The sequence below is a fragment of the Onychostruthus taczanowskii genome, unplaced genomic scaffold, assembly GCF_017590055.1.
Source record: "Onychostruthus taczanowskii isolate IOZ18803 unplaced genomic scaffold, ASM1759005v1 scaffold2, whole genome shotgun sequence".
Lineage (NCBI taxonomy): Eukaryota > Metazoa > Chordata > Aves > Passeriformes > Passeridae > Onychostruthus > Onychostruthus taczanowskii.
The window spans coordinates 12,318,818-12,342,398 of NW_024499239.1; the positions used below are offsets into that span (position 1 = coordinate 12,318,818).

Here is a 23,581-nt window from a genome sequence, read left to right on the forward strand (position 1 = left end):
TACATGGATCCATATGTGAATGATAGATGGGCTACAGCCTTTTGTTCATGATACTTTAAAAACTGAGTTGCTGCTTTTACTTTTATAAGGGGAGATTAGATTGTCTCCCCCCCCCCCCCTTTTTTTTTTTTAACCGCCCCCCCCCCCCTTTTTTTAATGCAACATTTTAATCAGCGTGGTCTGACAGGATTTGGAATCTGAAGGGAAAACAATTTCTATAACTGACAATTTTTTTAAACAATAGCTATTTAAAGCCTTTAATTAGTTACAAAGTGACACTCCACAGAGAACCTTTGTTCAAATGTTTTTAATTCTGAAACTAGTGCTTGAAAAATTGTGTTCCATGTGCTCTGTAATAATTGTTTTTCATATATTATACTTTTTTTCCCTACAAAGATAACAGCATACACTTTAGTGCAGTTTAATAATCCTTTTAAAAAACCATAGTTAAAAAGGCATTTGCTCCATTACTCATCAAGCATCTGTTGTATCAAAGAACTGGTAATATATTTATCTTGATGGATAAGTTTCAGTGTTCTGGACCAAGTTCAGTGTAACTGGACCAAGCTTTCAATACTCCTTTGGGGATCCTAAAGTCAAGTTCATGGTCTAATTAAGATGGGTGTGATAATTATATCTGCTGCTGAACAGGAGTCTTTCATCAAACCGCATTTCAACTAAATTCAAAGCTGATCCAGTTCAGAAGCTGAATTGATTTCTTAATGTGGATGGTGAAATTTAATTTGCCTTTAGATCCTGTATTTTAATCCAGGCTGAGTTGGTTATAGCAGAATTATAACTGTTTGATTTTTAATGTAATGTGAATAGAAAAAATAGAGGGGTTTCAGCTTGGTGCTATCGTTCCTGTTACTTGTTCTCAAAGGGCTACAAACATTAGGCTGCTGTCTTACACCTGTGCTGTTTGGAGGGAGGCATTGGTCATGTACACGTACAGTGACAGCAGCAGAGGTGTGTGTATTATTGATCTTCTTCTGGGCACTCCAAGTAGGAACACACCACTTGGGAATGGTGAACACGTAGCATTACTCCTGATCTGTTTTCTCCAAAAACTCTTTCTCAGGTAAATTTCTTGTGATTGAGGTGTACCAGAGGAGCACATGGCCAAAATACAGGAAAAAGGAGCAAGGTCTCCAACATTTTTGAAGCTTTCTACATTGGTTATATGTGTTTGGCTCTTGCGACGTATAAAACTCATATTGCTATGAAAACTCATGGAAAGAGCATTTGCAGCCATTCTTGTCCCTTCCCTAAACTATTTCTGAGCTACCTCAGTAGGCACTGGGACAGGGTGCACTACTTCAGCTGGCAGTTCATGGGTGCAGCCCTCAGCTCTGGCTGCAGGAGAATTTGGTGCCCAGTAGGGGAAAGCATTCCTGCTTTGCTTTGATACTGGGCTGCCAAGCACGTGTGAAGTAGAACTAGTTTGCAGACACAGCTACTGTTGAGGAGTTAAACCTGCAATTTTCTGGAGTCTGAGGAGCTCCAGAAGGGAAAAGAGCTTAATTTGGTCTACAATATGTCAAATGGAGAAATGTAGCTGTTGAGGGAAAATAATGTCTCTTATTTTCTATAGAAATGTCTTTTAAAAAATTGCAACATATTGTATAAATTCTTAATTAAATACAGGTCTGCTTACTACTCTCATTGTTTTCTTGTGGTTTCTGATTCTATACAGCATCTATTTCAATAGTGGTAGAGGAATTGCAAATAGCTTAGTGGGTGGAGAGGCTTGGGATACAGTAAAGACACATTTTTATATGGAAGATGAGGAAAGTGTCTAGAAAGTTCATAAAAATAGAAATAGCTTGAAATGCTTGCTGTGCAGTTGAGGAGGTGTTGAGTCTCCAGGAGGATCAGAGTATGCATAGTCAAGTCTTGACCTTCTGCACAGTGCAGGCACCAGAGAATACTGTCAAAATGTAGCTCTCATTTCATCACAGTGGTAGCCTACTCTCTAATACTATGCATTTCCAGTACTCTGTTCTGCCCTCACCCCACTGAGTAATTTTGGGTGTATTTTTTTTTTTTTTTTTTTGACTCTGCTTTACTAGTGCAGCAGAAAAAGGATGGGAAAGGAGGAAGGATGCCTACCAGTGAATTGCTATCCCCACTGATGCAGAACCTCCTATGCAAGAAGTCATCTGGAGCACAAAACAGCAGCAGGTGCAAGTGCACATGCCACTAGCTTTTTTTTCATAGAGGGTTTATAATCAGTAAATGGATTTTTTAAAACATAATTTTTTAAAATAATGTTTTATCTAGTGTCATTAAAACTCATGCTCATATCCCATGCAGATGGCACAAACTGTCACGCTCTGGTTTTCGCTTTGGTTTGGTTTCTAAAAATTTCTGTTGAATGTTAAATCTATGTCTAAATCTGCTAAAGGATGGCACTTCAAGCTTCAGAAAAGATGTACCTCATGTTGCATGTTTTCATTGGGCCCTATAGAGTCCATTTTCCATCTCTGGAGACATGCTTAGGAATTTCAGCCTCATTAATCCAAAGCCTCTTGAAGGGAGATATTTCTCAGTGATGGTGTGTCACTGAGAAAGTAGAGGTCATTGTGGTCTCTTCAGAGTGTCTTGTGCTGACTTCTCCAAGTGACTTCTGGATCCATATGCTCATTTACAAGTAGGTAGCTTTCCATCTCTTTTTGCACTGCAATGGGCAGTATAAATGCTTCTTTATTGCTTCTACACCTTTATCAGAGTTATGGTGAGTGAAACACTGCTGCTCCCTCAAGCAGGGCTGTAAGGCACGTGTGGATTTGCTGGTGGAGTGGAGCAGGACCTGAGGGTGTTTGAGCTTGGATGATGGCACAACTTGTGCTCCTCATCCTGAAATGCCATTGCTCTGCCAAGTGAGGCAGGGCCTGTGGTGGCCCTCCTGCAGGTGTCAGCTAGGCAAAAGTCAGGTGTGCAGCTGGCCTTGGGTTGCCCAGTCTGCTGATGCAGAAGGGAGTGGTGTTTTCTCTTTCCTAGATGGGATGGCCCTGCCACGGGCTCAGAAAAGAGAGGCAGTAACAATGTATTTTTGTCATGGAGGGTAGTAGCAGTGACTCAGGACTCCTGGGGCACCGCTTAGCAGAGTTAAAAGATGCCGCTTTCATTTAGTTGCTATATATCTGCATTTCTGAGTCTCCCTATTTGCTTTATTCTTGCATAAACCCCTCTCCCTGCATTTGCACGCCCTAGTTTTCCTCTACCTTGCAGTTTTTGTAGATTTTTACATCCATGCAAGTGGTGGCAAAGCTCAGCTCTTTTTCTGTGAGAGCATTTAGCATATATGCTGCATTTACTTGGCATAAGCATAGAAGGCCATAGCAGGGGCAAGGCAGTGGGGAATCGAGCCAGTTGTTTACATCTTCCTCCAAAGGACTGGTAGGTCAAACATCCTTCTCCTGTCCACAATTCTCTGCCATTAACAGCTGTTAGCGAGTGTTAGCGCATCATATTTTTTCCCCTCGAGGCTGAGTACATTATCTCTACAACACTCTAGCACCTTGCTGAGAACACGCCACAGCTCTGTTTTCAAAGTGTTTTGTTAATGCTAGTGACCTTGGTGGTGTGACCACAACACCTGCTTTACCTGATAAGATCATTAATTTTTTTCTCTTCAGCCTTTGTGTTGAGCATAAGCAAATCTTCATTTGTACCTGGGAAACATTGCCCGAACAGCAGCTTACTGGAGCACTGACCTGCATCTCCCAGTATTTTTTAATGTGTTAAATAGACAATTAGAAGAAATCACTTCAATAAAGGCAGAGTGAACACAAGCCTCTTGTTAGTTGCAATCGAGCAAGACAGTGTTGGAATCAATCACATGGCTTTTCAGCTGTCACTCTGCCACAGCAACAGCTGTCTATCAGTCGAGGTGGCAGCGGAGAGCTGATCTATTCTCTTCTCTGAGCTATAGAGATAAGCTGCATGTGCACAATGAACGTGTTCTCAAACACATTGGGAAGAGCAGAGGGGTATTTTTAATGATAAATCTTCTCACTCTTCTAACAGTTCCTCCTTCCTGATGGATTGAGAACTGGCTGAACAGCAAATCCCAGAGGGTCATACTCAGTGGCACAGGGTCTAGTTGGAGGCCTGTCACATGTGGTGTCCCCCAGGGTTCAATATTGGGCCCAGTACTGTTTAATTTATTCATCAGTGACTTGGATGAATTACATGGCCCCTCACCCCAACTGGTTCAGGAAAAATTTCCTTGGAGAGAAGTGGGAAAAAAACCTGCTTATTTAACAGGTAAAGCAATCCCCAGCACAAAAAATGAACAGCACCACATGACAAAACTCATTCACCACTCTGAAGAGATGACAAATTCAGAAAGTCTCTCAGTCTCTCCTGTGGGTGGTTGCTTTATTATCAGTCCCTCCAGCGCTGGGAAAAGCTGCTGCCCAGAGCAGGCCTGGGTAGGCCACAAGATGCAAGCTCTCGGTGCTCCCCGGGTCCCGGTCTGGAGCAGGTTCAAACAGTTCCAAGAAAAGGGAAAGAAAACCAGTCCAGGGAAAAGGAAAACTTCTGTGCCTCAGCTAGATAAACTAACTAAAAAGAAAAGGAGGGCCCTATTCTGCCTAGACAACACAGTCCAGCAGAATGTGGAGGAGTGAGTGCAGGCGGCTGACAAACTCCATGCTTCCTCTTCTCCCCGCCTTCACTCTCAGAGCCAGTCTTGAAGGTACGGGATATAATATCCAGCATAAACAGAACAGACAACTGGGGATACAAACATCATAACGTCACCCTAGGACAAGGTTGAAGGAGGTGATCCTGCCCCTCTACTCAGCCCTGGGGAGGGGCAGGAGTTCCGTGTCCAGTTCTGGGCTCCTCAGTACAAGAGAGACATGGAGCTCCTGGAACAGGTCCAGCAGAGGCTGTGAGGGTGATTAAGGGTTGGGAACACCTCCATTATGAGGAAAGGCTGAGGGAGCTGGGCCTCTTCAACCCTAACACGAGATGACTGAGAGGGGACCAGGTGAGTGTGTGAGTGACTAGGTCCTGGAACAGGTTGCCCAAGGGGGTTGTGGAAACTCCTTCCATGGAGATACTCAAGAACCATCTGGACACAATCCTGTGCCATGTGCTCTAGGATGGCCCTGCTTGAGCAGGGAGTTTGGATTAAATGACCCACTGTGATCCTTTCCAATCTTACCCATTCTGGAAGTCTGTCATTCCTCCTCCTTTTTCAGTTTACCACATTGGTGTACCCCCTGCCTTTTTTCTTATAGTGGCTGTGTGTTCTTCTGCTTTTTACCTTACCTTACAAATTTGTTTTTCTGCATGCTGCTGCTTTGAATTTCTGTGATTCCATCCCACCTTCTGCTGCATTCCTCCTTCAGTCAAGGTGGGGTCTGTCAGAGGAGGACATACAGGTGGTGCTGCCTCCAGGGCTAATGTCAGTGCCATGGCTGCAGCTGATGTCCATAAAGTGCTGATTGGAGTTGTTTGGATAAGGTTTAAATGGGTCTTAAACTCAGTGAGGAGTAGAAGAAGTAGGAGTAAGGGTTTGTGAAGGGATTAGCCTTACTTTAGGCTTTTCCCCAGTCCTTTGTGTAGGCAGGCCTGCGAGGTTCTTGCATTTGCTTTTGCTCCTTTATTAATCAGACATGAGTTTATTAGATTGTAAGGTGCCTTCAACTTTCCCCTCCCCACTGTTTGCCCCAGTTTTGTTGTTCCTACACTGCAGGGCTGATATTATTGTCATGTACAGGGCAGTGCTGCGGCTCCTTTCTTTTTTCCTCACCCCTGTGCTGGCTGGAGAGAAACAGATTTCCTTGGCAGAAATCTTGTGTTTAGGGTCTTGCTATGTGGCCCCATGCTCAAGTATATCCTGGTGATGTGTCCTATGTGGCAGGGCTGTGTAGGGATTGTAATTGCTCCTGGTTTTCTGCCTTAACCTACAGTAACAGGCATTTGTATTTAGGAATCTGTGAGTCTCAGTACAATATAGCAGTGCAAGCACTGTGTCATGAAAGCATAAGGGTGACTCAGAAGACTGATCGTGTCACTGGTCCAGACTAAGAACACATATGTCAGAAGGGGCTTGGTTCGAGTCCTTCCAAAAAGATCAATGGAAACTCACAGTGGCATAAAAAGGGAACAGCTGATCTCAGAGAAGCCTTTGCATGTACAAAAACACCCAATACACATTTTCATTTAAACATTCCATTCTTTATTTTATCATTTTGGTTGTACAACACTTGCATGTATCTTTTATTTTTGCCTGAGGTCTCCAAAGCCTGAAATGGAAAGCATGGATTTTTTCATCAGTCTGTGAGATGGAACTGAGTAAGGATCTTTCCCATTTTACAGGTAACAAGGACAAGAGACAGGATCTCCTCAGAAGGCCAATTGCCTTCCATGTAGCTGTGCCAGTTATGCCCTTTGGCTCTGTCTCAGAAGCCCAAAGCAGCAGGTCAAAGTGTGAGGTACAAGACAGGTAGCTCAGTGCACATACTATCCCTATCCTTGCCTCTCTCTCTCGCTTTCACAGGCAGATTGCTTCAAATCTTCCATTTTTAACTGTTTTCTACTTAAACAAGGATAAATACGTTTTTGCCTGAATAATGCATGATATAGGATCCACAAGACTAAATACCACATTATGGCAATATATGGGTATAAAATCAGCAGCTCCCAAGTTTCAAGCTACTGGATTTGACTAGGTAGCTTCTTCAATTATTTCAAATGGCCTAAGGTGAAAGGAGCTTAGAAAAGATTTCTGATTTCCTACCAGAGGGATGCAGGAGCAGTGAAGAGAGCCATCACAATTTGTGCTGTTCTCTGTTTATTGAATATGCACTGCCAGAAAAAAAATATTAGTTTTCAGGACAATCAACAGATTCAAATAATTTAAAAGAATATCTCAGCAATTATAGTTACATAGCCTCTTGCATGCTAGCAATCCTACCTTTGAAGTCTATGGTTTTAGGAAAATGTAATACAAGTTGCTGAAAATTAAGCAAATAGCTTATCAACATTATAAAATGTTATTCTTTTGTAAGCTGTTACTTGTAGCTTTCCAGAAAACAAGGTGTCTAAAATAAGGTTTTGTCAGGAAAAATTTCAGTGCTATCAGTTAGTTTGAAACATTCATTCTCTTTCTGGTTCTATATCAGGATAGATCTTTTATTTTTAACACACAGAGTGCAGAACAGAAGCATCACATGCTGCATCTCTGCACAGAGATTTGGGTTGTTTTCCAGAGTTTATAATCTTTGCCCAAACTTAAGTTGTTGCTGAGGTCTGCTTTCAATTTTACTGCAAAGTCTCAGCAAAGGACAACATTATGCAAACTGGTAATTTCTAAGATATATTTTATTTTTAAATCCTATTTAGTGAGTAGTTTGAATCATTAAAATATAGGTGCCGTAAGTCCTGTTCATCTAAGCCACAATTCATCCCTACTACACAAAATTTCCCCTGAGATTTCACATTTTCCAAGAACACTTTGAGTGTATAAGTACCTTTCCAAGTTTTTTATAAAATCCAGATAATAATGTAGTTATATTAGTTTATGTTATAGTTATATTATTGCTTTATACATAACCGTATTGTCACTTTATACATAACTGTATTGTAGATATATAATATAATAGTTGATAGAATTGACCACTGCATTCAGAAATATCAAACAGAAAGAAATTAAGCTGCTTTTCCTCCAAAGTAATATGCAGATGCAGTAGACAGAGATGTGAGCTGTGGCCTCTGTGTCTCAGGCCAGCTTGAGTGGGTGCGAGGGCGGGAGCGCCGCGCAGCTGGGCCGAGCTCAGGCAGGCCCCAGCAGAATTGCTCCCTCTTGCCTGTAGCTGTCATTAAACCAGCTGTTAAATGAGTAAAAGATAACTAAGGCAAGAGATAAAACAATGCTCTTTGGGAACATCAGTGAACATATCCAATTATACGTTAATAGAGCTTGCAGGAATGTGGCCTGGTCCTACCAGCTGCTGACAAACAGCAAATGAACATCAGGGAAAGCTGAGGCTCTTGCTGGTACTTGGCAATAACCTGGGCATCAACTGCAGCTCCTGAGGGACCTTAATCAACTCTCTCCACATTAGCCTTTCCCACTAGTGTTTAACCTGTCTGAACTGCACACAAGTCTGCTTCCTGTGAGTGGAGGTTTCTAACAGGCTAGCCATAAAAGAAAAAAAGCACCAAAACAACAAACACCAAAAGAAGTAAATAAAGGAAGATGAGAACAGGGAATAGACAAACTAATTGCACCATATCCAAGCTACATGTGGTGGGATAGAAACTCCTTTACTGAGGGTAACCATCCAGTAACCATTCCTATAGCAATGACAAGTGATAACTGAGGGCCCCTAGAACAACCCAAGAAGTCCTAGTTTATGTCTAAACAGCTCCGAAGAGTGCTGATGCTATGATGGATTGCTCCTTACTGAAATCTTCTTTCCCAAAAAGCACAAGTCTGTCAATATTTATAAGACTTACTCACACAAGTCAGCAAATATAATAGGCAAATATGCACAGCAAAATACATTTTGATTGATTAGACACTTTGGAGAGAAAGCACCATGTTCTTTATTGCAGATATTTATCTTGTAGTCTTTTCCACTCTGATGCTTGTTAGTGCATATGGCGAGTTTTTCTTGTATTTTTAAATACTGGTAAGTGTGAGACACAGGGGAAAGGGTTTTCTGTGGATTTTCTCTTATTTTAATTTAAATTAGGTCAGATATAATGCTGGCCAAATCATGTCTTCTTAAGCTAAAATCTATGTATCTTTTGAGAACTTAGGGCATTATTGAGGATTGACATCAACTATGCCACAAGAAGAGCAACTAAGATTCCCATCTTTATAAATATTTCAGGTGCCATTATAAAAACAGATGTCACAGTAGCAGCAGATTTTCTCCTTTATCTGCATAAGTGAAATTGGGAATATGCCAGCATTTTGCCACCCCAAATGGTCACCAATAGGTGGTGCTACTCTTTCCGAATTCAATGTAAGATTCTTCTTGTTTTGTCTCTCAAGCAAATTCTCATTTTCCTGACAGACCTTTCTCAAAACCTGTCGTTAATAAATACACAATTCCCAACAGAATGATCTCATATTTTCATTTTCCTTCTTTGCTGCTTTGACCTTTAGTTGCTCTTGCACACCAGTCTCTGGTTTTTCCCCATGCTCCAGTCTTTTGCAGCCAGCTGTCAAGCAGGAACTTCTGGGAACGTGATTCCCACACCCAGAGCTTTGGCTGCACTCCCAAAGAGCTTACCTTTGTCTTCATTCAAAGTTCTTTTATCATGACTGTATTTTTCCATTCTTTCTAAAAATGGGTCTTAACAGTGCTCCAGAACAAATGAATCATTTTCACTCAAAGTCATCTTTACTAGAACTTGTATAAAATCATGCTTTTGAATGCAGAAGCAAAAACTTAAAGAAAGGAAAAGGTCGTATAAGCATAAAGCAAAATCTGTCAAATGGTGTAGAGCAGATCTGGTGATACCAGTCTTTTATCTTAGGCAAGGGTATTCTTTTTGCTCGTTGATTCAGAATTCATACTGATAGGTATGTTCTGCTTCCAGTGACTGGTTCAGGGCAATATCCTGTAACTCCAGCTTGCAGTTATTGTAGTGATGATTCTCCTCATGGAAGCCATGACATGAGATTTGCACTGATGGGGAGAGCAAGGCTCATCGCTATCCAGCTGTTGGCATCGCACTTTTTGTTGTCCTGAGCCCCATGGAAGAGCCAGAAAGTGCCAGTGACACCTGGACCAGTGGGACTACATGAGCCAAGCCTCCACATTGGAGACCAACATACCTCCTCTCATCTCTGTGATATTCAGGGTGCATGTTTACATTTGTAACAGCTTTGGTAAGCCCTTTTTTCAGTGCTGCCTATAAAAAGCAATAGACTTAACTCTAAGCAAATGCTGACTGGGGTACTTCTGCCAGCCTGGGTCTGGAGCAGGGCATACCCTGTAAGAGGAGGAAAGCTGCTGGTTCTAGCATCCCTGCAGTACCCTCTGTCCATATCCCTTGGCTCCCTCTTGGCTCCATCTAGGCCAGAACACTTTACTTTTGGTAAGAGACTGCATCCCCAGAGGCTTGATTCCTAATTGCCAGGAAAAAAAAAAAAAAAAAAAAAGAAAAAAAAAAAAAAAAAAAGAAGTGAGTATTTCACATTATAGCATTTTAGAATCATAGAATGTTAACAGATTACAATGGGCCTTAAAGGTCTTCTAGTGGGCCCAAGCCCGCTCTGCAAGGGGCAGGGATATCTCCCACTAGACCAGGTTGCTCAAGGTCTTATCCCACTTGGCCTTGTATACTGACAGGGTTGGAGCATCCACAACCTCCCTGAGCAGCCTGTTCCAGTGTTTCACCACCCTCACAGTAAAGAATTTCTTCCTAGTACCTAACCTAAATTTCCCCACTTTCAATTTGTGCTCATTACTCCCTGTCCTATCACTACAGTTCCTGATGAAAAGTCCCTCTCTGGCTTCCCTGCAGGTCCATTCAGATACTGGAAGGTTGTTATGAGGTCTCCACACAGTCTTCTCAAAGATGAACAGCCCAAACCTTCACAGCCTGTCATCACAGGGGAAGTGCTCCAGTCCTCTTACCAACTCCATGGTCCTCTGGACTTGCTCCAAAATTTCCATGCCCTTCTTATGCTGGGGGCACCAGAACTGTACACAGTACTTCAGGTGGGGTCTCACAAGGGTCGAATGGAGGAGGAGAATCACCTCCTTTGACCTGCTGCCACTCTCCTTTTGATACAGCCCAGGATTCTCTTGGATTTCTGGCCTGCAAGTGCACATTGCTGGTTCATGTTAAGATTTTCTTCAACCATCACCCCCAAGTCTTTCATGCAATCCTCTGCTCTCTGACCATTTTGAACATCATCCATAGCCCCTAGAGTGTATATATAAGGTATATATACGGTGTAAGGTAGCTGCCAGTAGTCCTTCTGACCTTAAAAGGGTAGATACTCTGATTCCTCTGACATGTCCAAAGGGCTTCACTTGGAGGTGCAGGCAACCATGAAAGGCCCCTGGCTGGGCCTCAGCTGTGCCATGCACTTGGAGAGCAGGGGCATCCTTGGAACACTGCTCTTTACCTCCCGAGTTATGAGGCCAAAGGTTGTCAAGCTATTTTTTCCTTCTGCTCAGCTTAATGAATGTTGAGGGGATTTTTTTTTTTTTTTCTGTTTGTCACACCTGGAAGGAAATTACTAAATAACTGTGGTTTTGCTCCAGTCCATAAAAACTATTGCATAGGCTTAATGGTACTCATAAGGCTGTATGAGAGACAGGAGAGCTGATGACACATAACAATCAGAGTCTCAAAACATCGCTGATAGACTGAAGAATCAATTACCTACACTTGAAAAATAGTTATCTCTTCCTACCTGTTCAGTCAAAGACAGAGGACAAGTGACTCTGTCAGCTGCGTGTCACAGGCAGTGGCAGGGATTCTGTGCTCAGTGACTTGAGGGGATTGTGCAGGCACTGGGGGACAATGGGGGCCTGGCCTGAGCTGCTTCTCCCAGTGTAGCCAGTCTGACATGAGTGGGGAGAGTCTTTCCCCACTTCCCTGGAGCACACCTGAAGCGTGTGGCACAGGGGGCTTGTCTCAAGGGCTGCAGTGGGCATCACACCTGGACACAGCAAGGCTTCCCCACCCCAAACAGAACCTGTGGCTGAGAAGTGCACACAAAGAGAGATGTGGTCAGCTGCTTTTCCAATGGGCAGCCTCTGTCTTGCACTTAATGGGCTTCAGTGAATCAATTCAGAGGTCCCAAGGAGTTAAAGATGGATATAATTCCTTCTCTCATAACAAGCTGGGGATCTGCAGACAGGGTTCAGCCACAATGCTAAAATCCCATTCAAGCAGAAATGTCACGTTATTTACTTGCTATAACAATGCTCTTATTGCAAAGACATGTTAGGATTGAAAATATGACAGCATCTATTTTAGGTTGTCATTGATCTTTAATTTGCTATGACCTGAAGGTTTTCCATGTAGTCAGTGCTTTTTGGCCAAAATATATGACTGCAGGGAAATGAGTAAATGAGTGCCAGAGATGTTCTTTTTTTCCTATGAAAAGACTGAAATTGCTTTGTGTAAATGTGTGGAAAATGCTGATATTTTGTTTCTATAAATACTTTGCCTCCTGCGTGCTGTATTTCATTTGTGCTGTTTCCTAGGAGTATTTGGCTTCTTATCACTTTTACACAGTGTGCTGAATACAAATGAGCTACAGTTTACCCAGCAACCAAGCTGTGGAGCATTTGTGGCTGTTGTGCATTTCCTGAGCAAGAGTAACTACTGAATGAAGCAGATTACCCTGTAGCCTTGCAAAACACTGAGGATTATAAAACATGCATTTAGTGGATAAATACACAGAGGAAAATGCACAGACGATCTGTGTTTCTATATATATGTATGTGCATATGCATGAATATATCTGGGTGATGCAAAAAAAAGGATGCTGAAATAATCCATCCTTTTTAATGACAATTTAAATTTAGGGAAAGCAAAAAAACTCAAAACTGCATCTCTTATTCTCGGTGATACCACCTACAACCAGGATCCTTTTCTACAGAGTCTATAAACAACGCTCCATTACCACAGACTCCTGAGATCACGGGATGATCCACATCGAAAGGATCCTCAGGAGATCACTGGTCCAACCTTGGCTCAGAGCGGGGCCAGCTCTGAGGTTAGACCAGGTTTCTCAAGGCTTGATACAGTTGCTTCTTGAAACCCCTGAGGATGGAGGCTGCACAGCCTCTCAAGGCAGCTGCACCGCCTGTTTGTCCTTGTGGGAAAAATCTTTCTCCACACATCCAATCTGAACCTCTCTTGTTTTGTCATCTTAGGCACCTCTCTTCTCCCCGAGACCTCTCAAAGGTAACAGAGGGTGACCTCTATTGGCAGCAGCCCATAGAGTAAACAACCTTGGATGTAGCCCACCAGGTCCCATGGACACCTATGGTCCAAGTTCTCTTGAGATTCCTGACTGAGTCCTCATCCTCTGCTGGTCTCCTCCTCCTCCCATCCTCTGCGCTTCTGATGCATTTTGGCAAAGGGGTGAACCAAGATGACAGGTTTGCTTTGCTGGGGAGGGGACCTCCTAGTAGAACCAAGAGGAAAGATTCAAATTGTGTCAAGAACATTTTGGGTGAAAAACATGAACTGTTTTCACAAGCCTTTGGAAAACAACAGGAAGCTTTCCCCAAGTTGGGTAATCAGCTGTGGGCAGAGGAGGAATAGAAAAGCACTCAGAATTACACACCTGAAGTTATCATCCAGGTCAGACATTGTTTTGTCACTCACAAGCTTGAGCAAGGACTTTGTGTTGCCTTGAGAGGGGAATGGCAGTGTAAGCGCTGAGGTCCTCGGCACTTCCCATGAGCGTGCCACATGTTTAATTGTTAAAATACACGTATGAATATGCCAGATCTTGTTATATAGGAGTGTTTCTAGTGTCTCAAAGCAATTTAAATGAGCCTTGTTGAACTGATTGACAAATGTAATACAGATGCACTTGGCAATTTTTGCTTAAACTGTAGTCAGTGACATAGTTTGCCAAGGTGGGCAATGATGTTATGATTATTGTAAGTTACAGTTCTGCATACCGTGATTTTACATGTTCTACTTATACCTGGGGTTTTAAGCTGGCATTCTTTGCTCTGGTACATTGACATAGGCTTTTTGGTGCACTGGATTAAGTTCTATGTTGTAGTAAAATAGAAATTTATTTTATAAATATAAAATATTCTAATTTATTTTATAAATATAAAATATTCTAAACTATTCTAACATAATGTATCATTAAAAACAGAACATAGTTAGTGAAAATGCTACTTCCCCCCTGTAGCACAGAGGTTACCACACATTATTTTCATGGGACTGGCATAAGAGAAAATGAAGGGAGGGACTCTCACATGGAAATTATTATAAACAGCCAGAGAGGGCCACCTTCTATCCCAGTGCTCTCCATGCTGGCAAGACAAGTGGGAGAGCATCCAGCAAGGATCAACCCACCTTCAGGTAGTTGCTTTACAAGGAAAGAGCTGACAAATCTCTACAAGTATTTCAGAGTATAAATACTGTGGTGGAAATGGAGTAGGACATGGAAGAGAAAGGAATTGTCAGAACTTAGTCAAGCCCCCAGGCCCTTTCACCAGCACTGCCCCTTCACACTTCCAGCAGCATTCAGCATGCCCAGACTCCACAACAGACTGAAACTGAAATTAGGAGGAAGGAGAGAAAAATCTAGCAAAGACGTCACCAAATGCTGTGAAGTCAATATACTCAAGCTGTTCTGCATCTCTTTGGGTGATCCTTGACTGTTCTGCCTGTCCTCATTTGCTGACATGAGATTTGACTTTCCTGAAAGTAAAATGCAGAAAATATCATAACACTTTTTAACATCACTAAAGCTGTGCCAGATTAAGCCTTACTGGTGTTTAAAACCCCCAGTATCTGTAATTTGATGGACATTATCTTAAGGTTCATCTGAAATGTGCAGGAGCCAATATGGGGTCATTTTCAGGGAAATTGGGACTGCAGAGGGTTTGTCCACTTCCAAAATGTAGTGACTATCTATTCTATAAGGGTGCTGTACCCAGCAATCCTGGTTTGAGTGGCAAGGTTGGAAGTAGTTCAGTGCACATGAAATCAATAAGTGGAATTGAGGTGAAATGGTCAAGGAACTGCAGTTGATCAAATGGCAATTGATAGAATTTATTACCTGACTGTACAATTTATCCATAAACAGATACAAACAAGGCAAAGTCTAGCCTTTGTTTAATAGTCCTTTGCCATGATTCCCACAAATCCTGCTTTCCTTCTTCCATGGCCTCCCTGTCTCTGTGGGTTATCTGAAATTATGGGCTATCTAAGATTTATTTTCATGTGCCTATGTTTTTGAGGAGCTGCAGATTATCTGAGCTTTGTCCAAACATGGAAAAAAATACAGTAATTCTGTAATTCTGAATTCAAAGGACACAATTCACCCAGAAGTGGACCACTTTTTCTGTAGCCAATGCCATAGTATTTCTGTCCATAAAACATAAAAAGGATGCATTTTTCTTCCATTTACAAGTGTAAATTAGAAATATTTTCTTCTTTAGTTTAAAGTGGAAAGAGAACAATTAAAACCCCTTGTTGATTTTATGGGAAGTGGTCAAATTTCATGTAAAATTTCATGTAGCAAAACAGTGAAATGCAGCTACCCCACAAATAACAAAATCTTTTTCTCATAGAATTGTCATCCTTTTTATGGGGTTTTTCTTTTGCCTCGTGTCCTAAAGAAATTAGACTTCTCTTACTGCCTCTGTTTGCATTCGTGCCTGTTTGTCAGAATGCTTTGGTAACTTCAGACTCACTGAGTTTAAACCAGTTTGAGAGAAGGGTGGAGGACACAGACATCCTGAGCTCCCACCCAGGGAGCTGGTGGGAGGAAGAGATGAGGGGCAGGCAAGGAGCATCCAGCTGCCCTCCTTCTGCTCAGCCTTTGCAGTACCAGCACTTGGCAGCACCTGGGCTTGGCACACCCAGAGTACTGTGCCAGCCAGAGCTGCTCCCAACTTCTTGCCCACCTGGCAGGCACAGGGATGGGGCACAGTTGGCAGGAGGGCAACTATTGCAGGAGGTCACTGGAACTGGCACAGTGAGGAAGAGCAGATCCCGAGTGGATGAGGGTGTGGGGAGGGAAGGTGCATGGAAATGTGGGTACACAGCCTTAGTTCAGACTCCATGAATTTTGCTCTTCAAGAAACAATTTGTGACTCCCTTTGTCTCTCAGGGATTCACAAGTGAAGGGAAAAGGAAGGCATGTGGGTTGTTATGTTTGTTAAGTTTTTATTCCTTTTATTCCTATGGGGCTAACATATTATTAATACCTCATCTCAAAAACTCTTATTACAGGGTAGGGCTGTAGGTGAAAATCTCTGGGGCACCCCAACTTGTTCTGCCTGTTCCTGTTTCCACAGCAATTCTTTTCCAGATCTGGGGGTTTGGAACCACTGTAAATCTCGGCTTAGGCACCTTTTAAAAAACATGAAAAAAAGGGGAGCACATGTGAGCAAGTCTTCTTTTTCTGGTGTAATGTGAATAACCACCTTCACCATACAGGGCCTGCAGCATGCTGCTGGTGTAAGAGACTGGGGGTGGGGAGCACAGTGTCACTGCAGAGAACATGCTAGCTCTCCAAAAGCAGAATTTGGCAACTTGTATTTTTTTTTCCCGAGAATATTTTTTTAAATCCTTTTCATAAAAGCCTATCCTGTAGTGCTACATTTCAACAAATTAAATTTCTTCTGTGCTTCTTTAAAGGAAAACTGCAGTAACATACCAGGTGTGCAATCTGGACCAGAAATTTTCAAAAGTCAAGAGCAAAGGACATTTAATCCTGACCAAGCAGATGAAACATTTGGTCTGAGAGCTGGAGAAAATTCAAGGTAATAATAACGTGCTCTGCATGTTGCAGTACATCTCCTCTAGCAGTTGGAGTCCAAAAAGGTCACATCAACCATGAGTGAAGAAAGAAAGGAAAACACTCAGCAAGGTGAATATTGCTCAGAGCATTAATTTTTCCATACCTTCTCCACAGCAGGGTCACAAGCAATTAAGGGTCCTCATAGTGGGAACACTTCCACTGACATACTTTACTCTCATCCACAATGTTTTTTGAAATTTCTTTGGAGATGTGGTGTGTTGTGATCCAACAAAACTAATTTTTATTTTCAAACTACCCTAGAAATTATTTTTTTCAGTCAAAATGTTAAATGTTTTTCCCTTCCATGCTCTCATTTTCTATGGGGTGACATGATCAGCAGCCTTCTATCTATAACTGTCCACTTCTCTCAGGTTACAGAAAAAAATACAGTCAAAGCCTCGATATTAATACTTACTCAATAAAGCTAGGGGTTATGAAAAAGGGATTGAAAAGTAAAAATGAGAACATGTGAGAAATGCCTTCCTGATCTTGAAGAAACAAAGCTGGCAACTTTCACATAAAAGTATTTATTTTAATATTTATGTACTCCTAAATGCTCTTCTGATTTATTTTCTCTTTGCAATTCAAGATAAATATCCAAAATTTTTGAAAAGAAAAAGAGCTGCTGTGTTAGAAGAAGTGACAGTGGTAATGTCATACATCAAAGTGTTGAGATGTCTCAGTCATATTCATCTGGGAATCAGAGTATTTCCCACCTAGCATCCAGTTAGAAGACCCCATGCACCACTGTACAGCTCTGCACTGGGGTACGCTGAGTCCCAGGGGATCCCCATGTTCCCCTGCTCTCTCGGTTACAGTGACTCTTCCAAAGGCACGGCACAGCCTTTGCACCTCTTCTGTCTGTTCACTTTTTATATCATGCCTGCTGACATGCTGTCTGAGTTCTTTGCCCATCTGAAATGCCATTTTATCTATGGGTATTGAATAGCACAATATTTCATATGCAGCCAACTGCATTTATTTGTGGCATGACTTAAATGGATGCTCCTGCAAGTCTACATAAAAATCACCTGTGTCTGTGAGCTGGAATTTGAAGGAAAGCAACAAAATGCACATTTCAGTATTATTTCTCACTCTTTGATGTTCTACTTCAACATCAAATTCAGTTTTCTATTTTCTTGTCAATAAAGAGAGAAGATTTCATTTTTATACTACTGCATTTGTATACTTCTGCATGGATAAAATAAGCATCACTTTTTAAACCAAGCAATGTTTTAATATTCTTTTAAGGAAATTTATATGTGCTTATCTATATACATATTTATAGTTTTAACCCACTCAAATACTTGTTTTCTGTCATGTGAATTTTCCAAAACAACCATTCATTTTTAATTTCAGCAGGACAGGACCATCTGCTGTGTCCTGCTGTGCTCCAGGCTCTCTCCTCAGCCTCTGATAAAGCCCACACTCTTCACACTAGTGCCTTCCTTTGCAGTACCCCGACCCTGCTGCACCTGCCTCTCATTCCTCCTCATCCTCCTCTGACTCATGAGGAACCCCTCTGGATTCTTTCAAGACCACCAGCAAGGGTGGTCTGTGCCTGGCAGCCCCTCACTGAGGGCAGCAGGGATGCTGCAGATGAGGCTGCACGGAATACCCCAGATGGGTACAGCAGGAGAAAATCCTTCTTCCTCTTCCATGGGGAGACAGAAAGGATTACCAAATAAATTGCATTTAAATCAGTTAAATCAGAAGAAACCCTGTCTGCAAAATTAATTGTGGGCAGTGCTAGTGGGTAAATAGTTTTATATTTTGAAATGTCCTGGGATTTTTAGATGTCTGCAGGAAACAGCTTAGCATGAGTGAAAGATGAAGAACTGAATTGGTGAATTGGGGTCCTAGCTTTGTGTCTTTTAGAAAAGGTGCTTTACATACCAATATGGCATTTGTAGACATTTAAAACCCTGTAGCAATACCAATATGGCATTTGTAGACATTTAAAACCCTGTAGCAATACTGAACCCTGAAGCTGTGTTTCCTGACAGAAACTGAATGCCACTTGGAAAGGGTGAATGTATCAAAGGCTTCCCAAAGTGGCATCCCTGAATGGCCACAGCAGTCACATTCATGGAGAAGTGTCTTGTCTGGTTCGTGGAAACTTCATTACTTTGTTGCTGTTTTGGGAAGTTGTTGTTGTGTCCTTTTTATAGAATCATAGAATAACTCAAGTTGGAAGGAACCAATAAGTATCGGCAACTCCATGTTTCTCACAGGATTACCTGAAACAAAACCGTACAACAAAGTGGCATCCAGATCCATGTTCCTTGAACTCTGTCAGGCTTGGAGGAATGACAAGTTCCTCAGGGAGAAGTGACTGACCAGCCTCTCACTTAACACCCTTTTTCTAATGACCAACCTGAACTTCCCTTGATGCAGCTTCCTTCCATTTCCTTGTGTCTTGTCACAGATCACAAGAGAGAGTTCAGCATCTGCCCCTTTGCTGACACTTGGAGGAAGTCATTGGTCCCACTCAGGTCACCCCTCAGCCTTCTCTTCTGCAAGCCAAACCCAGCAACCACAGCCACTCCTCATTACATCTTGCCCTCAAGACCTTTCACCATTCTGGCTGCCCTTGTCTGGACACAGCCCCATAGCTTTATATCCTTTCTTACACTGTGCTGCCCAGAACTGCCCCCAGATCTCGAGGTGAGGCTGTCCAGCTCAGAGCAGAGCAGGACAATCCCCTCCCTTGCCCAGCTGGCCACGCTGTGCCTGATGCTCCCTAGAACACCATTGGCCTTCCTGGCTTCCAGGGCACTGCTGACTCATATCCAACTTTTCACTGACCTGGATCCTCAGATCTGTTCCCACAGGCTGTTCTCCAGGCTGTCATCCTCTGATTTGTATGTATAAGCAGGATCACCTGTCCCAGGTAAAGAATCTGTCGCTTGCTGTCGTCAAATTTTGTATGCTTGGTGTGTATACCCAGCCCTCTAGTCTTACCCACATCTCTCTGCAGGGCCTCTTCACCTTGGAGGGAGACCACAGCTCCTCCTAGTTTAGTATCATTATCAAACTTACTTAATGTAAATTCATTTCCTGTGCTCAGATAATTTATAAAAACCTTACAGAGCTCTGGCCCTAAAATGGAGCCCTATGGAACCCCACAGGTGACTGGCTGACAGTCTGATGTAACCCCCTTTACTCTAACACTTCAAGCCTAACCTGTCAGTCAGCTGCTCACACAGGCTATTGTGGACTTTTCTAGCTGCATGCAGGATATTTTGTCCAGAAGGACACTGTGAGAGACAGTAAAACACCTTTTGATTTCTGATAGCATTCTTATAATTTTTTTTTCTGGCACTTTCAAAGACATCAGGATAAAGTGCCAGTGGCCCAGCTGAAAGAGAATGACAGGAAATTCAGCAGCTTTAACGGTTCACAACAATTTCTGTCTGCTTGCCAATGAAATAAACATCCTTAGATTATTGTGGCTGTGGAATTAAGATGCAGATGTGGTGCATAACAGCTCCTGCAAAGAGATGTATTACACAAATCATTAAAATCACTGAAAAGATTAAACGAGGCAAAGAAAACTGGGACTAACACTGACCTCAAACAATTTCTCTTCTTGTTTCTGCCTAATCAGATGATAAATTAATTAAACCGCTTGCTCAGGTGTTGCTCACGCTTTCTGAATTTTTGCCTGCTGCAGGGATTGTGTATGGGTGGAGATGGAGACCTGGGTCTGCTCAGCACAAAGAAGAGGAGTCTCACTGGTGTCTTCAACCACCTAACAGGAGGCTGTGCTGGAGTGTGGGCAGCGGGGAGGGCAGCAGGCACAAGCTGCAGCACTGGAAATGGACGCGGGAATTTCACGCCTGGCCCGTACAAACCAAGAAGAGAGGCTTGGACACAAAGGAGAGTGAAGGGTACAAGAGTTACAAAATGTAATTATTTGATGTTACAAGACAAGTGACTTGTAACATAAAGTTACAAGAGTTATTCTTTTTTTGAGGTGCCTGACATGTCTCATTCAAATTGGGGCACCACAAGTGTGGCTTTACATGCAGTTTTGAAACCTTTCAAGCCTTCAGATACAATATGTTTCAATTAATGCATACGTAACACACATACTACTGGAAAGCAACTGGAATTGTGTGGTGTCATCGTTCATTTGCTTCTTTCATGATCTAGACATCCCTCATGCTGGTCTTAGAACCATAGAATTATTATGGTTAGACAAGACTTCTAAGACCATCAAGTAAAATAACTGACCCAGTACTGCCAGGTCCACCACTAAACCATGTCCTTAAGTACCACACTTGCACATTAGGTTGCCCAGAGAAGTTCTGGGTGCCCCATCCCTGGAAGTGTCTAAGGTCAGGTGGGGGAGGCCTCTGAGAAACCTAGTCTAGTGAAAGCTGTCCATGGTAGGGGTTTTGGCACTAGAGGATGTTTAAGATCTCTTCCAACCCACACCATTCCACGATTCTGTGATTTTTTGAACACATCCAGGGATGGTGATTCCACCACTTCCCCAGACAGCCTCTTACAATGCCTGAAAATCCCTTCAGTGAAGAAACTTTGCCTAATACCAATCTAAACCTGCTCTGGTGCAACTTGAGGCTGTTTCCTCTTGTCCTATCTCTTACTACCTAGGGGAAGAGATTACATCTATCCCACTACGATCTCCTTTCTGTTAACTGCAAAGAGCAATAAATCCCACCCCCAGCCTCCCTTACCCCGGGCTAAACACCCCGAGCTCCCTCAACCTTTCCTCGTACGACTTGTGCTCCAAACCCTTCTCTGGACACGCTCCAGCACATCAGTGCTCCCCCCGATTTCCTGGGGTAGCATCACTCCGAAGCTACCAGCGGGGGCCACGCACGCCCTCCGCCTCCCGCGGGGCTTTCGGCTTTTGTCCCGCGGGGAGGCGGAGGGCGAGGTGCCCCGGCCGCGCCTCGCCTCGCCCCGCCCGCCGGGACCCCCCCTCCGCGTCCCGGCGCCGCAGCGGAGGTCGGCGCTGTGCGTGGGGGCGGCGGGGGCGCCGCGCAGCCTGCCCGCCGGCCTGGGCTCCCTGTGAGTGCGGGCAGCGCGGCCCGGGACGGGCAGGAGGGTGGCGAAGGGATGCGGGGCGGTCCCGCCTGACGGGCGGCATCTCTTTTTCCAGGAGCCTGGTCAACGGGACCTTCTCCGAAGTCAAGGACAGGATGTTTTCCCACCTGCCCTCCCTGCAGCTGCTGTAAGTATGGCACTGGGAAGGAGCACGGCCAAGTAGCACTTCACCCCTTCCTCCGAAATAGAGTCCCTTTAAGCATAGAGCTTCTCAGTTTCTCCTAAATAGAGTTCCCTTTCTCTTGTAGAAAGGGAGAAAACTGGAGAAGACAGCTTGCACAGTCCCTCAGCCTAGCTGCCATTTCATAACATTTTGCTCAGGGATGCATTTTCTACTCAGAAACCGCTTCATAAAATGTGTATTTAGTTACTAAAGGAGGGAAAAATGTTTTATGATGCCCTAAGTTCCTCTTTCTTTTAACTTCAGCTTTAGTAAGTTTGAGTTTTGTCCCCCAGAGTTATGTGGCGGTAGCTCTCACTCCAGCTCACTTTGTGCCCAGGAGTCTTGCACTGGCTTTGTGACACAGTGGGCACAGTGGGGTGAGCAGAGGCTGCCAGAACACCCTTCAGAGGGAATCCTCTGTGTGTGAAGTGCTGGTGTTGTCTGCAGCACGGTGCCGCTTGGAGGGTGGCCCCTCAGATGCCTTGTGACCCAGCGCTCCTCTGTCCCAGGAGACAGCGCTCTAGCTCCCAGCACTTAGCAGCCATCCCTCCTTCCTGACCCCAGGCAAGCTGCTTGGTCTGCCCATGTTGCAGTTAGGTGTGTGCCTCCTGCTCCAGGAGCTTGAGCAAACTTGCTTAATTTAGCTGTCCTGGGAGGCAGCAGGGAAGATACAGACACTGCGGTACAACCCCCCTGGGGAGCCTGGATGCTCACTCCTCTGGCAGGCTGCAGCGAGGCTGAGCAGCAGCCTGCATCCTGCCTAGCCCAGTGCAGCCTGTCCAGAACTCCTGATACCAGGCAGGCCCTCCACACCTCCACCCCAAAAGGACCGACTGACCCCTGCCAGGCAAAGATGCACTGCAAAGAAAAATTCAGCAAAAAGATCCAAAGCCTGCCAGAAACCCAGACTGAGTGCTTGCCACATAACTAGATGTTAAAACTGGTCTTAGCAAGAGGTGCTCTCTAAAGGTGTCTGGTAGCTGATGGGCAGCTCCTCTCCTTGGGCATCCCATCTCCTTTGACTCAAAGGCCTGTCTTCCTACTGGGAGGAACAGCATTCCATGCAAAATGCTGTGGGGAGGTGGGCAAAGCAAGGGGTGGAAGCCTTCACCTCCTTTAGTGTGAAACTGTTCCCAAAACCAAGTTTCTGTGAGTTTCAGCACCGAGCTCCCAGCAGAGGACACGAGGACCTTGCCCACCAATGAATGGTGGCAAACACCACCTGTGCCAGCTGGGAAGGAAAGGGAGAAATCCATGAGTGAGAAGCTGTGGGTGGAAAATTAGAGCTGGGGGGAATCTAGCTAGGTTTGGATGGTGCCACTAGGAAGAGGGAGGAAGAGCAGATAAAGACTGTCCCTTTTCTTTAGCTGCAGTAGATTTTGTGGAGATGGTGGGGCAGAGGTGGGTTGTTGAGGAAGGCAGAAGTTGCTCATGTCCCTTTATGTGGTAAGTCAGATACGGAAGCAAGAAGTGGTCACCACCATCACCACCTTGGGCACTCACAAATTCTGTTGTTTAGTGCAATTTGTAACTTTTTCCTTAAAACATGAGAAAAAAAAATAATGATTATAAATAACAAAGAGCTAAAAAACAAATATAAAAAATAACAAAGAGCTGCATGTATAATTGAGCACATGGGCACCTCAGGACAATGTCTCCTGTGGCAGTAATCATGGTAAAATAGTAATGCAAGGATTTATTTTTGATGGTGGTCTTCATTTTTGTCAGATTTCTTTGGGATAATTTAAGGAGCATTTGTCTAGTATTAACATAATATCCAGGGATCACAGGGAAAGTTTGCATTTCATGTTCATTAGTCTTCTAAATTAATT

General features: G+C 43.5%; 1 protein-coding gene across 1 annotated transcript in view; it reads left to right on the top strand.

The window, feature by feature from the left end:
- The first annotated feature begins 4,983 nt into the window (after positions 1–4,983).
- Positions 4,984–23,581, top strand: part of LGI2 (leucine rich repeat LGI family member 2) — a 32,974-nt gene continuing 14,376 nt past the window's right edge. The window contains exons 1-4 of the mRNA XM_041402814.1: positions 4,984–5,002; positions 20,184–20,400; positions 21,131–21,550; positions 21,642–21,713. Coding sequence (XP_041258748.1) covers positions 4,984–5,002; positions 20,184–20,400; positions 21,131–21,550; positions 21,642–21,713 — 728 coding nt within the window. The remainder of the gene's footprint in view (positions 5,003–20,183; positions 20,401–21,130; positions 21,551–21,641; positions 21,714–23,581) is intronic.